The 16,385-nt window shown below is 41.7% G+C and overlaps 1 protein-coding gene across 3 annotated transcripts in view; it reads left to right on the top strand.

Moving 5' to 3' along the window:
* The window catches only part of ADAMTSL1 (ADAMTS like 1), a 190,988-nt gene extending 175,096 nt beyond the window's left edge, over positions 1-15,892 (top strand). For 2 of the 3 annotated variants that reach the window (XM_014871990.2, XM_014871904.2), the window contains 6 exons: positions 1,920-2,120; positions 3,127-3,307; positions 6,358-6,565; positions 9,441-9,550; positions 10,436-10,656; positions 12,434-15,892. In XM_014871990.2, the coding sequence (XP_014727476.2) occupies positions 1,920-2,120; positions 3,127-3,307; positions 6,358-6,565; positions 9,441-9,550; positions 10,436-10,656; positions 12,434-12,540 (1,028 nt within the window). In that variant the 3' untranslated portion in view covers positions 12,541-15,892. Of the gene's footprint in view, positions 1-1,919; positions 2,121-3,126; positions 3,308-6,357; positions 6,566-9,440; positions 9,551-9,733; positions 9,943-10,435; positions 10,657-12,433 lie in introns of those variants that run through there. The other variant, XR_015799574.1, reaches the window with a different exon arrangement.
* The last annotated feature ends 493 nt before the right edge of the window (positions 15,893-16,385 follow it).

Genomic DNA, 16,385 nt, shown 5'->3' with positions numbered 1-16,385 from the left:
GATACAGGCAGGATTTGACAGCAACAAGACTCATGTAGCCACAGCATCAGTGAGAGCCCCAGTATTTATCCTCCTGAGTGGCAGACAGTTTCTCCCCTGTGCCTGGATCCACCCCTCAGCATGAAAGCGGCTGGGGCATGCCACAGGTCATCACTGGCCTTTTCCATCTTGAGCGAGATCTTCTGCTTTGTAAGCAAGAGAACCTCAGTTTTGCTGGGCAAGAGAGTACCGTCTGTCATAGGAATAGTGTAGTTGGAGGTCCCCTAGTGTTAGTTTACAGGTATAACCAAATTCAAAAGGATCCCAGGGGTTCCTAAAAGTTCTTTAAGTCTCAAGGATTTGGCCTCAATGATGTTTGAAAATCAAACTCTTCAACCTTCCTGAGCAGATTAATGACAATGGTATTTCGTTGTAGGAACTGTGCTTTCCTATTATATGTTAGTTAAGGTTCTTCTCAGGTGGACAAACAACGGAGAGTAGTAACAAAAATATCACGTAGCAGCATCTGTTAATTGTGTAGTGCAGCTACAGAGACTTCATGTTCACATCTTAATTTGTCTCGGTGAATAAAAATATAATCAAATTACATGGAAATGGCAGTGAAGAAAAACCAGCTGATGGATTATTCCTTCATCTTAAAAGAGTATTCTCTTTTTAGTATTTTAAATTCATACTCTTTCCTTTTTTAATCCCATTCCTTTTGAACACTGTTCATGTGAAAGTTGATAAATAGATGTTATGTTTGTTTATGCAGGACAGTTCTTTCAGAAGGGATATTGTATACAATATCCATTCACATACATATTAATATAAACAAAACAATATAAAGCTTCAGTGTAACCAACTAACCACCAGAATAGATTGCATTTGCAGAAACTTTCATGTCTGAAATCTTTCATGTCTCAGTGGCATGCACAGCAGTGCAGGACATGCCTAAACCACAAGCAGTCCTAGTGATATATGCCATCCCTCACACACAACATTTCTGCCTCCCCACTCCTGCAATTGGTGGGGATGGGTTATACTATGGAAATCGCCTAGTTCTTTACTTTTTCCTCAGGAAATAGGCAAGATAACTTAGCCAAGTTACACTAGTCTTACAAATTTCCTGCAATTCCTCATGAAACTAGCAAAGTGTTCAGCTGAGAACCACAGTAAAAAGTGTCTTGTAGGTACACTTCCTTCAGGTCCACAGGCAAAGATCTCACTGAGAATTTAAATCTCATCATCTGTGCTGGTGATCATAGACCTCACATAATGCTTTAGAACATCAGGGTTTTTTCAGTTGCTGTTTTAAGTTGATTATTACTTAGAGAATGGCCCATTGGTGTGACAAAAAACAACAACTACAACAACAACAAAACACACCAAGAAAACCCACAATGCGACCAACTCTGTAAAGGTTAAATTTTATCTCTTTGGTTTTACAACAGACTTTTTTGTGGAACAAAAATTCCTGACTTTTAATATAACACAAACAATAAATAACATTTTAAAATGTTTAAAAAAGAAAGAGAGGGAGGAAGGTGGTCCTGTGGCTTATGTAGGAAATTTGGAGACCAAGTTGTGTTCATATTGCATGTTCAAGAATGGTCTTTGAGTTTGTGCCAGGTTTATAACCTCCCTGTCCCACTTTCTTCAACACCAAAATGAGGATAATCAAAATAATGGGAATCTTAGAAGGTCTGATGTAAATAATTCCAAACTGATCAGAGATTTTCCATATTGCCGATTATCTGGCTTTTGGATTTTATTCTGGATGATGAGAAGGCATTCCATATTACAGAATTACTTTTATCATTATGAGAAAATGAGGAGAAAATCGGATGGAATTGACTATTTTCCCTAATTTCGGCCACTTCAAAGCATGAACCCAAGTTTAGTACTCAGCAGCTTTATCTCGTGTACCTGTTTTTTAGGCTGTGCTGTCGATGGGCATCCAACCCCGAACATCACCTGGCTTTACTCCGGTGAGCCTCTCAGTCTGCAACATCAACTCCTGGCAGCAGGACGGATTCTTCAGATATTCAATGTCAGCGATTTCACTGATGGTGAATTCAGCTGCCTTGCTCAGAATGAGGCTGGCTCGCTCACACAAGTTATGTTTCTAGCTATACAAGGTAACTCTTCCGTTTCAGTCATTTCACCTGGGAAAGCTCTTGCCATGGATTTCCCTGCACTACCTTTCTCATCCTGAATTTCTCCCCTCTGAAATCATCACCATGCATATCAGGAAAAAGACGTCTTAATGATTTATTGCCATGGATATAGATTTGCAGGACTGCTAGATACCTTAAAGCGTATTAAGTTTTACTTTACCAAAATGACACCAGATATTTCTGACCTGCTGAGCATAAAACACACCTTACGGATTCAAGCTATGCTTATGTTGAGCCTGAGCAATTTTCTTGCCCAGAAATTCAAGACAGAGCCAGCAGAGTTTAAACCCCTTAAACAGAAGCCCCTCTATTAATACATGAAGGTCAGTGCCTCATAGTCTCTTTTTCCTTGAAAACTCTTCACTTGTAAAATTTCTAGAACTGTTATTGTTAGAGATCTCCTAGAAATAAGACAAAGGTGATAAAGCCACAGAACACTGTGGTGCAGCTGGGTTGGAACAGAATATGCAGCTTTCATTGCTCCAATTGTCAGTGATGGAGAGGTGAAGAATTTAACTTTTCCTTCACTTTTGCTATAAGATTTTGAATGTGTTGCAACTCCTGCATTTATCTTCAGGACAGATGATCTGTGTGAACTGTCTGGTAAAAGATATAGTGTTTCAAGATCACAGAGTCATAGATACTGCTGGGAACTACAGCTAACCATACGTTCATTATATAACACACCTTTAAAAGTATAGATGCTCATGGGCATGTGGCTTCACTTAATTGCCATACCATGTTATTACCTTTCCATGCCTGATGCTTCTAACCACCAAAAGACTGTGTTTGGTACACCAAAGATAGTCAGGGGTTTGCATGGAGCACCTTGCAGGGGTAGGTAGCCCCTTTTCACTGAATCCCTGTGTTTCACCCTGGAGAGAACATCTTCAACTCTTTCCTTTCTAACTGAACTCCTGCTGCCAGTTTTTCGGTGCTAAGGTGCCTCTCCCACCCCTCCTGGCAGAGTACCGGTGGTCGGTGGACAAACTGACAGCCTGCTCGGCGTCCTGCGGGCACAGAGGGCTGCAGCTGCCCCAGCTGAGGTGCGTCCTGGACGGCGCCCAAGTCAACACATCCCACTGCGCCGAGACACCCAAGCCACCTCTGCAGCCCGTGGCGTGCAACAGAAGAGACTGCCCTTCACGGTCCGTCTGCCTCACGTAAAAATACATGCTTTTATAAGGTGTGCTGGAAGAGTTCTTGGTGCAGGGCATCATACCACTGCAGCTTCTCTGGTGCCTGCTTGGAAAAGACATGGCTAAAAGGGACTTTTTGAGTGCTTAATCCAGACAGTCGGGATTTTGTAGCAGTATTTGTGGAGAACTTTGTCAGCACAAGGTAGAAGGAGAATTCACAATTTGCAATGTCTTGAGTGATGCTAGTCACACCCATGTTGGTTATAAATATAAATATGCCTGTTCTGTATGCACTCAACGCATGAAAATTTTGTCACCCATGAAGGGATCATTTCCTTTTTTTGTTACACATGGCTTCATAGCAGTTTAACATTATAACAGACAAGAAGCTTAGTTTTGCAGCTATTTTGTTATTTTATTCTGAGTTCTTCTGTTGCTGGAACATCAATATGGGCAGGACTGTAGCTGTAGCTGCAGCTGCAAAGAATTGCCTTAGCAGGGTGGAAATATCTTTTGTAAAATGGGCACATCTTATCAGATCTAGTGGGCATGAAGGGGGCTGAGTTCTGCCTCTTTTTGGAGTTTGCTAGCTTGTGGTAGCCTTGGAATTGTAAATCTCTGCCCTACTAGTCCCCTGGTTTTCACTTATTGCTAAACATAAATGAGCCAGGACAGCTTGAAAAACTTCTGGCTATACCTAGGTCTTCCTGTGGCACATCTCAAGTACTGTGTTCAATTTTTGACCCCTCACTACCAAAAAGAAGAAGGACAGAGAAGCTGCTGAAGGGTCTGGAGCACAAGTCCCATGAGAAGTGGCTGAGGGAGCTGAGGTTGTTTACCTTGGAGAAAATGGGGCCCAGGAGACCTTATCACTCTTTACAATTGCCTGAAAGGAAGCTGTAGTAAGGTGGGGGTCAGCCTCCTCTTCCAAGTGACAAGACAAAAGGAATCAGCTTCAAGCTGCACCACGAGAGGTTTAGATTGGCTATTAGGGAAAAATTAATCACTGAAAGGGTTATCAAGCATTGGAACAGTCTGCCTGGGGAAGTGATTTAGTTTTCATCCTTGGACGTATTTAAAAGATGTGTAGATGTGGTGATTAGGGGCATGGTATAATGGTGGACTTGGCATTGCTGGGTTCATGATTTGACTTGATGATATTAAAGGTCATTTACAATATAAATGATTCTCTGACTTCACCCCACAAAAAGTCTTTTTTTTTTTTTAGACTCTTTGGTGCAAAGAAGAGTACATCCAGAGCTTATCCAGAGAATCAATGTAGTGTTATGCTCCCTTCATATTAAAAATGTCCTACTTCTGCAATTCAGTATCTCTTTAGCTGAGATGTGTAAACATGTTTTTCCATATTTTTCCAATTTCCATATTTACTCCCTCCTCTCCTTCATTTCCAATGTGGATATGTTATGTTTCAGTATACAAGCACTTTAAAGTAGTGAGCATCTCAAGAGAAATTTAGGGCAACTTCCCTCATTCAACAGTGATTTGGGACTTGTATTTAAAAAGGACAGTCTAAGCTGAGTCAAGGAGAGGTGCTAAGCAACCTGATGAGAATTGGCCAGATTTACCATTCTTGCTGTGTCTTGGGTATATTGCAAGTTTCTGTTTAATTACCTTTTAAAATACATTCCTACTCTTCTTTGCAGGCAAATGTTTCTGAGTTGCTAGCTGAGTCATAAGAAAGCAACCAAAAGAGATTTGATGAAATATGAAACACGCTCATAAGCAGCAGTTTTCCTTGCTGTTGACAATAAATTCCATGGGAATGGTTTATGTCTTTTTATACCTTTCCTGAATTGTGACATAACCCCAAATCCTCCCTCAGCTCCTGAGAAACTGCTGAGATGTAAGCTTGGAAATAAAAGTTGATTGACATGCAGACCAGAGCTTTATAAGCAGTGCGGAAATTGCAGGTTCAACCTTGCCAAACAGCATTAAAAAGTACCAGTGTTCTTATTTTCCAGGCTGGGAATATGTTTGTTTATACTTGTTTCTGTGACTGCTGGAGTTAATCACCTGTAGAAGACAGAAAAATAGAAACGGATGTCTCTCCATGGGATTGGAGAATGACTATTGCCTATTTTGTAAAGTAATCATAAACACTGCTGGTGAGGGACGTGATAGGCAGTATTTTATTCCCAAAACCACACAAATCCTGCCAAGTATCCAGAAACTTAATGAAGCAAACTTCTGGCTTGACCATAAAACTATTCAGAAAACTAACAATCAGTTCAATTCTCCCTATTCCAACCTAACGCTTTCCCAAACTTGACTGCATGAGTGTTTCACCTAATGATCCTTACAATGACAAAATGTATTAGACTACTATTTTCCGTTATTTACAGACTTTTAGCTAGTAGGACTGGATTTTTTAAATGCCAGTATGCAGGGGTTCAGAGCCTCAGCTGTTGAATGCATGGTCTGAACTCAAGAGGAAAGAAGAAGAGTGTCCTTCCTTCCCTGGGCTAACTGTTCCTAAGCAATGTTCATCCATTTTTGGATTATGCCAGCTGTCAGGGGTACAACAGAGGAGGCAGGCACTTGCAGGACCCAGCAGGCTTTTGGCTATTCCCTCTCAACAAGTTTGAAATGGCCTGTGAGCTACTCCAGCAATTACACAGAAATAGTTTTCCCTACTAAGGAGTGCTACTAGTCCTAGCACTGTGACTGTAGCTTGTGAAGAAGGCCTCCATGGCACCATGGTATAAGAGCAGACTTGCCCAACAACGCCTGTACCAGGGCTACAAATATTTGCTAAGCCTCTAAAAACAGTTAGGGCTAGAAAATTAATTCTGGGCCCAGAGAGCCTTGAGAAAGACAAATCAATGAAAAATTTGCTGTTTTCTCAGCTTTCATCCTCTGAACAGTTTTCAGTGAAGACTATGGGAGGCTGAGACACTCAGACGTCCCAGGATCACACCCTAAAATGAGCCAACCCACTGCCTGTCTTTTTTCCCAATCAGTAAAGACAGGTTGATGCCAAGGATTCTGCAGACAGTGGCACGTGCCTGCTCCCTGACCTCTTTTCCTTCCTCTCACAGGTGGATGGTGACATCCTGGTCTCCCTGCACACGGAGCTGTGGTGGAGGCACACAGACCCGGCGAGTGACATGCCAGCGCCTGACAGCGAAAGGCAGCTCTGTCCCAGTGCCAAACGAGGCTTGTGCCCTGGTGTCCAAGCGCCCTGTGGACATACAGAACTGTAACAGGCAGCCCTGTGTTGAGTGGGCAGCCTCCTCCTGGGGCCAGGTAAGGACCAAAGTAACATTCCAAGGACAGTCCCACAGTGTGGGCTAGAAAAAAGACACAGAAAATGAAGGTAATCATTTCACAACCTAGTACCTTTAGGTTACAGTTTGCAGGCTTTTGAGGCAGCCAATTTGTTCAGCTCTTTCTTTCTGTATGTGATGCACTGCCTGCTTGGATTTCAGTAGCTTTTCACAATGACTAGAAATGCCACTCATGAACAGGGCTTTTACTGCAGACCTCGTGTCCTCTAGCAGGAAAATCTGCAGTTCCTTGCTACAGCGATTACTGACCCATCTGGGAAATAGCCTTCTTCAAGTCTTAATCCCCCTTATCAGCCAGTGAGAGTGCTTCAGTCTCAGCTGGCTGGAGTCAGGATTTATGATTGTGATAAGGTTTAAGGCAGGAGGATGTATAATAATTCAGTTTTACAAAGTTGCTGATGTTGCCTGAGAATACCAAAAAGTGTGAACTTTCTTGATTTAATTCCTGATTAAAGACAGAATGGAGGGCTAAAAGCATCTTCAAACTACTTCCTGCTGCTTTGCAGATCTTCAAGTTTTCTCTTAGCAGATTGTGTTGCATCACATTTGTCTTGATTTGAAAGACGGGTGTTTGTTAAGAAAGGCAGGAGCCTTTCTTGAAATGGACAATGTAAATCCCCTCCCTCTAAATTATTATAATTTTGAAATTAAGGAGCTCTCAGGCAAAGATATGGGAATAGGAATAATAGTTATTTACTAGGAAAAATTTAAACAAAAATACAGTAATACAAAACAACAAAACACTGACAGAGTCAGAATACAACCTGACACCCTGTCAGTCAGGCTGTTGGTAGCAGTCCCATTAAATGGTGGCTGCAGCCCTCCTGGAGTGATAGATATGGTTCAGTTGAAGCAGTGTTCCTGTAGAAAGGTGCAGTTTTCCTCCAAAGGTCTAGTGATGTGGAAAGGTCCAGTTTTTTCTCTGGAACCCAGTGGAAAAAGGCTGCCTTGGTGTTCCAGAGCTCAGCTTTTATCTAGGTGGGAAATTCTTGGCTCCTCCCCTGGCTGGATCATCTCCCAGTGGGATGATGTAATTTTATCAGTCAGGCAGTGGGACTCAATGGCCCATTAACAGACGATACCTTCCTGGAGGAAGGATGGGTAGTGGAAAAGATAAAGAATATTGTCCCACCTGGTTTTAACAGATGGCTCATTAGCAGAGGATATGTCCCACAGAGATAAGGATCACTGCCCCACCTGGTTTCAACACACGGTGACAATACATACTGTCGGTTACATCCTGCTTTGCAAGCCAAGAAAACATTTTTTTATAAAAAGTGGTAGTACTGGTAGTAAAAAGTGCCTTCAGCTACTATAACAGGTTATTCTTCACTACTTGAAAGCATCTTCATTCAGATCTTGAGAGGTGACTGAGTTATTATATGGCAAGTTAAGCTTGGAATTATCACTTCATATCAAAGAAGAAAATTTTCACCCCCTATGGCATTTCAGGAAAGGATTGGATCATCTTTGCAGAAACCATTATGAGCTATATTGTTCCCCGTGACATCATACTCAGCTGAGACAAATAGTTCAGAACTAATTTCTGAATTTTAAATGTAATCTCTGTGCATTATCATATATTTCTTCTACCTAGCTTACAAAAAAAGGTCAAGTTCCACGTGATTGCATACTGCCCAGTCTCCAAGCCAGAAGACTGTTATACATAGTTAGGAATGTACCACTGTCTCAGTGGATCAATGACCTGCTTGGTAGTATTGTGGGGTATCATTGTGCAGCAGTCAACTTCCCCAGTTCACAAAGAAAATAAACAGCCTACCTGCTCTATCCCTATCTCTAGAAATTCCTTCATTTAATGTTCCTGGCATTTTGTTCTTCACTGTGTGTTTTTAAACTCAGGCTTGCTGGTGATGAGGACTGCTAACCCCTGCAGATATCACAGAAATGCTCCACACACTCCAGAGAATGACATTTCCAGCAACACATTTGCTAGGAAGCAGCTGGAAGCCTGGCAGTTACTGCTTCTCTCTCTCAGTTGTCAGGGAGGGAAGAAATAGCATGTGGAAGGGCATATTATTTGAAGAGTACATGGTAGTGTGGAACAGGGCTTGTCACCTCTCAGGAGGTGACAGAGGGATTGGTCAGCAGCCATCCCCCACCAAAAATTCCTGCTTCACACTGATGACCTCTTACTCAACCCTCAGTTTCTTCTTGGATATAATTTCCAGATACTTAGAAAAACAGTTTCCTAATACTTGATGTAATTTTAAAATAGCACAAATACGTGCCAAGTTATGTTTTAATCGAAGGAGAGGATTAGGAGAGTTAAACTGTAATTGTTAAGTTTGAATATGTTAGGATAGCCTCAATTTTGGACCAAGCTTGCATATCTTTTTTGCTTCTCATGCTTCTTGCTTTTGTTTATTGTCCTTCAATGCTTTTAAATTATTAAATGGAATGTAATATATCCTTGGTTCAATGCATTCTTAGTTATTTGGCCAATTCATATGATGCAAAATGCGCAGTAAAAGTAATGCATTGAGATTTCCTGTAAGGATCATAGGCTCTTGGCTAATGGTATGGGAGCATTTAATTTCCTCTAACAGATGTATTTAAGATTAAATTATTGAAGAGAAGAGGCAATGAATCTACAGAGCATATACAGAAATGTAGTTTAAATGCTGCTGGAGGAGAGTGAGGTAGAGCAGAAAATGACTGCACAGTCAGCCTCCAAAGCCCATAGAGGTGCAGAAAGCAGTTGAAATCTAAACAGTCTCAGGATGGCAGTATACACTTTATTTCACTAGCAGTTTTATAAAACTGGAACTGGCCCTGTCTTGTGCCTCCCCTGAGTGAACCTTCTGTGTTCCCAGTGTAACGGGCCTTGCATTGGACCACGACTGGCTGTACAGCACCGACAGGTATTTTGCCAGACCAAAGATGGGACTTCTGTGTCATCTGATCAATGCAGTTCCTTACCAAGGTAGGACAGAAATGTCTTATGTCTGGACCCACAAGCCTTTTCAGAGATATTTGGTGGACTAGTGACTTACGTGAAAACTTATGGGTTTCCCCTATGTAATGAAAAGGTCATGCTGCAACCTGTACAGCTATGTGTAACAAATCTTACCAAGCTTATAGCCCAGACTTCCCTGTTTGTTCCTAGGAGCTTCAGGCCAGTTGGCCAAAAACTGGAAAATCTTCTATGCATGCCAAATCCTCACTGCAAAGCTATGCTATATCTTCTTAAGAAGCCAGTCTTCTCACTTATTTAAACACAAACTAACAGAAAAAAAAGAGTCTCCACAGATTTTGTTTTCCTGCAGATAAACTCCACTGTCAACATTGTAAAGACATTTACTTTACATGAGACAGGTATGTAAATCATGACTGATCATGACTGAATATTAATGTAATTGGCTTGTTGGCTCCCTCTCATGTCTTTTCACTACCTGTGTGACAAATAGATATGAACAAAGTGTGCTTATACATCTTCTGTGAGACTGTCTTGAAAGAAAGTTTCAGAGAACTGATTCTGTTCCTACTGGCTGTAAAGCCCCAAAAAGTTACAAAGTCCTGCTGGACCACGTTGGTCACCACTCATTTCACGTTTCAGATCTCTGATTTGGCCCTTTGTGGAGAGGGCATTTCAGCCAAATCCTCAAAGTGCTCAAATGGTCATTTAGCCTGGTGTTGGTATACCAGTGTGTACCCACTGAGGGTCTGGTCCTTGAGAGCTGTTCAAAACTGCTGGCTTCACCTGGCAGCTTTTGAAGACCTGATCCATACAGTGCTCTGAGTGAATTACCTTTGGGATATGTAATGTTTGCTGTCCCTCCCTCCCTCTCTCTCTGCCTCCTGCCCCCAGGCCATTGAGCACGCAGAACTGCTGGACTGATGTCTGTGGTGTGCACTGGAGGGTCAGCCTATGGACCGTCTGCACGGCTACGTGTGGAAACTACGGCTTCCAGTCGCGGCGTGTGGACTGCGTGCACGTCCGCACCAACAAGCCCGTGATGGACCACCACTGCTCCTGGAGGCCAAGGCCAGCAAACTGGCAGCGCTGCAACATCACACCCTGTGAAAACGGTACTTTGCTGAGAGGGGGAGGCAGAGCGGTGCAGGAGTAGGAAAGAAGGGAGAGCCGTCTCTCAGAAACGCAGCACTGGACTTTGCAGATTGACATCCTGGGGAGCTTCCAGCCCAGACCTGTGCAAAATCCAGTGTCTAAAGCTCAGCACCCCAGAGAGGAATGCTGCCCATTGTGGAGGCTTTTGGCAATGGTGTTCGTGCTGGGATTGTGTCCCCTTTCTAACAGCGTGAGAAATAGTTCATGCAGTCTTCTGGAGCAAGTCCAGAGTAGGCCACCAAGTTCAGAGGGATGGAGCACCTGTTGTATGACAAAAGGCTGAGGGAAATGGGATTGTATAGCCCTGTTTTTAGGTGACCTACTTGTGGTCTTCCAGTACTTGAAGGGTACTTAGAAGAAAGATGGAGCAAGACTACTCACAAGGCCATTTAGTGGCAGAATGAGGAGGAATGGGTTCAGATTGAAACAGAGTAGTTTTAGATTAGATAATAGGAAGAAAATCTTTTTACTGTGAGGGTGATGAGATAATGGCACAGGTTTCCCAGAGAAGCTGCAGATACCCCATCCCTGAAGGTTTTCTAGAACATGTTGGATAGTACTCTGAACAATGTGGTCCAGTGAAAGGCATCCTAGTCCACAGCAGGAGGGCTACAACTAGGTGATATTCAAAGCTCCCTTATGATGCAAACCAATCTATGATTCTACGATTAACTTTCAGTTAATGGTAGAGACAGAAAGAAAAATATGAATCACAACCATACTTATGGCTGTAGTCCAAATCCAGTGGGTAGGTGGATGATGGCAAATCCACAAGCAAAACTGCTTTCTTTCAGATTACAAGCAACAAAATTGGGCCTGCCACTGGACTAGAAAAGTTACTAATTAAAAAAAAAATGAATGAACAAAAGAGAACAGACTATGTGCCTGTTTGGAAATTAGGCTCGCATCCTCTATCTTGCAGGCCAGTTACTTTGCAAGCATTGCAGATGCAGTAGCAGAACCCACATGTACTTGCCTAAATTCACACCAGCTCTAATGCTCCCTCTCAGCAGAGACAAAGTGGACTACACAGGTCCAAACTCATGAGTTTGGGGGGCCCTAATGGAAGCTGAAGCAACAAGGGAGTTCACAGGTATCAAGCAGGACTCCAATCTCTTTCTGCTATACAGAAATGTCTCAAATCCCAAAGTCTTGCAGGAATGCTGGATAGTTTTCCAAACTACAAAGCAGAAAGCTGTGGGCCTCAAAAACTGTACAAGTGACACCAGAACCTAAGCCCTAGAAGAGTTCAAAAGATGTCTTAACATCTTCATGCTGGGTGGTTTCTAACCTGTGAAAAACACAAGACAACTCCCAGTCAGCTGGGGTAACACTCCCACACACTGGCTCTTCAAATGTGGAAAGCTGGCCAAAGTGTCTCTGAGCTACTCCATTAAAACAAGTATCCAGTTTCATTTACTTGTTCATCTTTGGTTTAACTGTTAGGAAACTCCTAAAGCCTCTCTAAAATATCGGTATATGACAAACTAACAGTGTTGGAGCAGCCTCAGAAGCACCTTCCCCAAGCTCTGAAAGAAAATGTTGCCCACCAATTCTTTACTGATCCTGTGGACATGCAGTCCACATTTAGACTTTGCAGCAAGTCAAACTCATGCTCACAATAAGACCTCCCAACACAAAGGTCCTCTTGGCCACCCAAGGATGAATGTTCTCAGGTAAGAAATCCTTTGTTCATAACTTCATCACCATTTCTTCTTCTTGTTTCCCCTTTGGCAGTGGAGTGCAGAGACACCACAAGGTACTGTGAGAAAGTGAAGCAGCTCAAACTCTGCCAGCTCACCCAATTTAAGTCACGTTGCTGTGGGACTTGTGGAAAATCTTGAAGACAGATGAAATGAAAATGGAGGAACAAGGGGATCACAGCCTTTTCTTCACTGAGCAAAGGCTTTTGCAGAAAATACAGATGGATGGAATTATCTTTTTCATTTTATTTATTTATTTCCCTTTAAAAAAATCCCTTTAACAAATCATTGTTATAAAGGGACTTGACAAGTTTTCCCTTCTGTGAATCTAGGAGACAGAATGCAGATAAACATGGTCATGAGGATAGACCACAAAGAGTCAGAGAGACCATGACACCAAGAAATGGGTATGAGAGGAGTGAGACTTCCCTTCAATCTGTGTACATGCCTGAGGGACACACCAAGAGACAGATGAGGAAGAGAGTCAAAACCGAGCATCATACTACAGAATCAAAGAATCATCAAGATCAAAGGAGATCTTCAGGGTAATCTAGGCCAACCATTAACAGCACTACCATACCCACCCCTATACTATCTGTGGGTGCCACATCCAAACTCTTCTTGGACACTGTTCAAGTCGGTGACTCCACCACCTCCCTGGGCAAATTAGTCCTATCCCTAGCCACTTTTTCAGTGAATAATTTTTCCTAATATCTTATCTGAGCCTCCTCAGCACAATTTGAGGCCATTTCTTCTCATCCTATTGTTTGAAACATGGCAGAAGAGACTGACCCCCACCTTACTACAGCCTCCTTTCAGGCAGCTGTAGAGAGCAATGTGGTCACCCCTGAGTCTTCTCTGAGCTAAACAATCCCAACTGCCCCAGCTGTTCCATATAGGACGTCTTCTAGATCTTTCACCAGTTTAGCAGCCCTTCTCTGGACATGTTCCAGCACCTCAGTATCTTTCCTGTAGTGAGGGGCCCAAAACTGAGCACAGGATTGGAGCTGTGGCCTCACCAGTGTTGAGTACAGGGGTACCATCCCTGCCCTGGCCCTGCTGGCCACGCTATTGCTGGAACAGGCCAGGATGCCATTGGCCACCTTGGGTACCTGGGCACACAATAGCTTATATTTAGGTATTGACCAGCACCCCCAGGTCTCTTTCTGCTGAGCACCTCTCATCTCTCTTAGACTACCTTGAAAACACAAGCACGTGATTTTGCTTTATAAGCTTTATTTGTCACATCCAAGATTAGAAGCCTTTTTAATTTCTAAACCCCTCTCTCCTTCCTACACCAGGCAAGGGACATCCTTGTTACCTTTGAGAATCTGGTGTCTAGAGAAGTTGAACAATGGTCTGTAACGTAAGTGGGTCTAAAACACACCTTAAAATGTTTCCAGTTTGAGCTTGTGAGGGAGGATTGGGCATTGAAGTGTTGCCCTCAGCACAGAGGTGCAGTGATGTTAATAACTGACCAGCAAAAGGAGAACACAAATTATCTTCTTGACAGACTTTAGTACAAACCTGCAAACACTGTTCTCTAGAGAACATAGGCAGGAAAGAGAGAAATTGCATGTGATAAGCAGGAGACACTTTGCATACTGCATCCTACTAACAACTACTTAGAGAAAAGAGGTACTACTTCCCAAAGTTCTCGTACTTTCAGATTTGGAGTTTTGGAAAAGAACTTGAGGAAGTGTTTTTTTCTATTCTGGTAACATGAAATTTCTCTTTCCCGGCAGCCAAGCCTTTCGGTTAACTGGTAGACAAGAGTTTTATTCTGATTTTTCATGGTTGTTACTACTCAGTTGAAACAGAATGGCTTCAGCACTAGCATCATTGTCCTAATACAAATGATTTGTAAGCAACTTGCTCCTCTCCAGCTGCCTCCCACAACAAAACAGGTGCTATAAAGTAGATATTTAAGTCTATGTATAATACCCCAAAGGTGCAGTCTAAAAAATGAGGCTCAAACATCACACTCACAGCAAGATTTTGCATGCAGGCCATGAGACTTTCCTCCTGGCCAGCTGCAGTGAGGTGCTCCATGATTTTAATTCCTGGGGATTATCTGCTCTGCTCAGAAAAAAAATTTAAAATTAGAGGAAATCTGCAAAGAAGAGAGTTTGAGAATTATGGAAGTTTAAAGGTGAACTACCTGATCTCAGGTTTTGCTTCAAGACTTTCTCTAAATGAAAGGCTAGGTTGTGCCTCTCCTGTAACTCCTGTTGGGCCTTGTGATATATTAGTGAAATGCTGTTCAAGTTCTGCCATGCTACAGCTTCCATGACATGTAGATTTTTCCGGTAAAACTAGGGGTCCATTATTGAGGTCAGTGCCAGGTTCATTACATTAAACAGTCTCAAATTGGCTTACTTCAAAACACATCTGGGAGTGAACGCTTTTGGTAGAAATGGGTCTTCAAGAAATAAGCAGCAGTGCAACTTTTTATTTAAAAAAAGAATAATGACTTTCTGTATATGTAAATGTATATCTTTTCTGTATATTTATTAGAATTTCTTGTATAAAAAGTGCAATATTAATAATTGTACATTATTTTGTCCAGATAAAACTATTTTGTTTTTCTTTTAAAACTCCCCAGAATTTTGTTCCTCTAAAATCAACAGTAATAGTGTATTTCTCTTCATTTTAATAGCACTTGCATTTAATTGGGGATCTGCTTCACTGTGCACAGTGCTTTTTCGATTATGAGGGAGGGATGATGTTTTTAACTTGAGAAATTATGATTATGCATGGAATGAAGGACAATTCCTTAATAACATAATAATAGCAATGATGATGATGACGATGTGATGGATATTTTTGATACATTAGTTAACAAAATGGGGAAGTATTTTATTTTGTGTAAAAGCAAAATATGTTCAAGCTATCACATGTTCCATTGTATCTGTGTAACTGTGCACAGGATAAACACAAAGGATCTGATCTGGAGGGATCACTGTGTTGTCTCTGCACAGTGTGGATTTAATTTCACATGTCTGTCTTCTGAATTGTAACTTGGCAGCATCTCAGTAATATAAGGATTACTGGTTATTTTTAAAAAGGATGCTTTCCTTCTCTAAAGAGAAAACAAAACAGCCAGCTTGTATTTATATAACTTTTTGTACAAGTAATGCAGGTTACTTATTTAACTACAACTGTCTGATGTGTTGTTTTTTAATCTTAAAAACAAAAGCCAAAGCAGCAAAGCTGTTGGAGTTCTCTGTCCTTATTCTGTATTATGATAGCAGCACACACCTGTTAAAGTACATATGCTGTATCTGCCTTGGGAAAATAGGATGTCTTATCTCTCCTTTTAAGTTTTCAGCCATTAAGATTCTGCACCCTGTCTTGGAGATAAGTTTTAATTCTCCATTTCCCGTGCTTTATTCTTATTTGCTAATGGCTTGCCCCTACTGCTCTTGCAGAAATATAAAGCTAGTCCAAGGACCATAAAGATCAATAAAAGTATACTCCTTTTTTTTAAGTAGCAATGCTTCAAGACATAACTTTCCTCAGCAATATATGGCTCGAAGAAACACCTGTTAATTCAGTCTTTCCTTGCAGATTGCTGCTGCCTTCAATAATGGAGCTGACAGCTACCTGAAGCATCAGGTGTGTGTGCAGAAGGAATTATGGTAATGGTCTGAATTACAAGGGGAAAGAAGAAAAAAAATTAATGAAGCCAAAAGCATTTTTTCTTAACAAAAAAAACCCTGAGTTTTGAAAACTAAGCTGTTACCCTTTTGAAACAAACAATATGTCTCTGCTGAAAGGAAACAGCAATTTTGCTCTGATTTATTGACAGTTTCCCTTGTATGATGTTCCTGCAGATGTTTTTTAGATACCCAAACTGCAGGCAAATAACACTCACACAGTCAAGTAAGTCAAAGACGAGACCTAAGTATTCTAAGCAAGAGTACTGAAGGCAATGGGAATTTCATAATTCATTTCAGTAAAAGAAGTGTAGAAGCTGTTGTGAG

Source organism: Sturnus vulgaris, chromosome Z (assembly GCF_052056855.1).
Source record: "Sturnus vulgaris isolate bStuVul1 chromosome Z, bStuVul1.hap1, whole genome shotgun sequence".
Taxonomy (NCBI): Eukaryota; Metazoa; Chordata; class Aves; order Passeriformes; family Sturnidae; genus Sturnus; species Sturnus vulgaris.
This window is presented reverse-complemented; position numbering and strand designations above follow the sequence as displayed.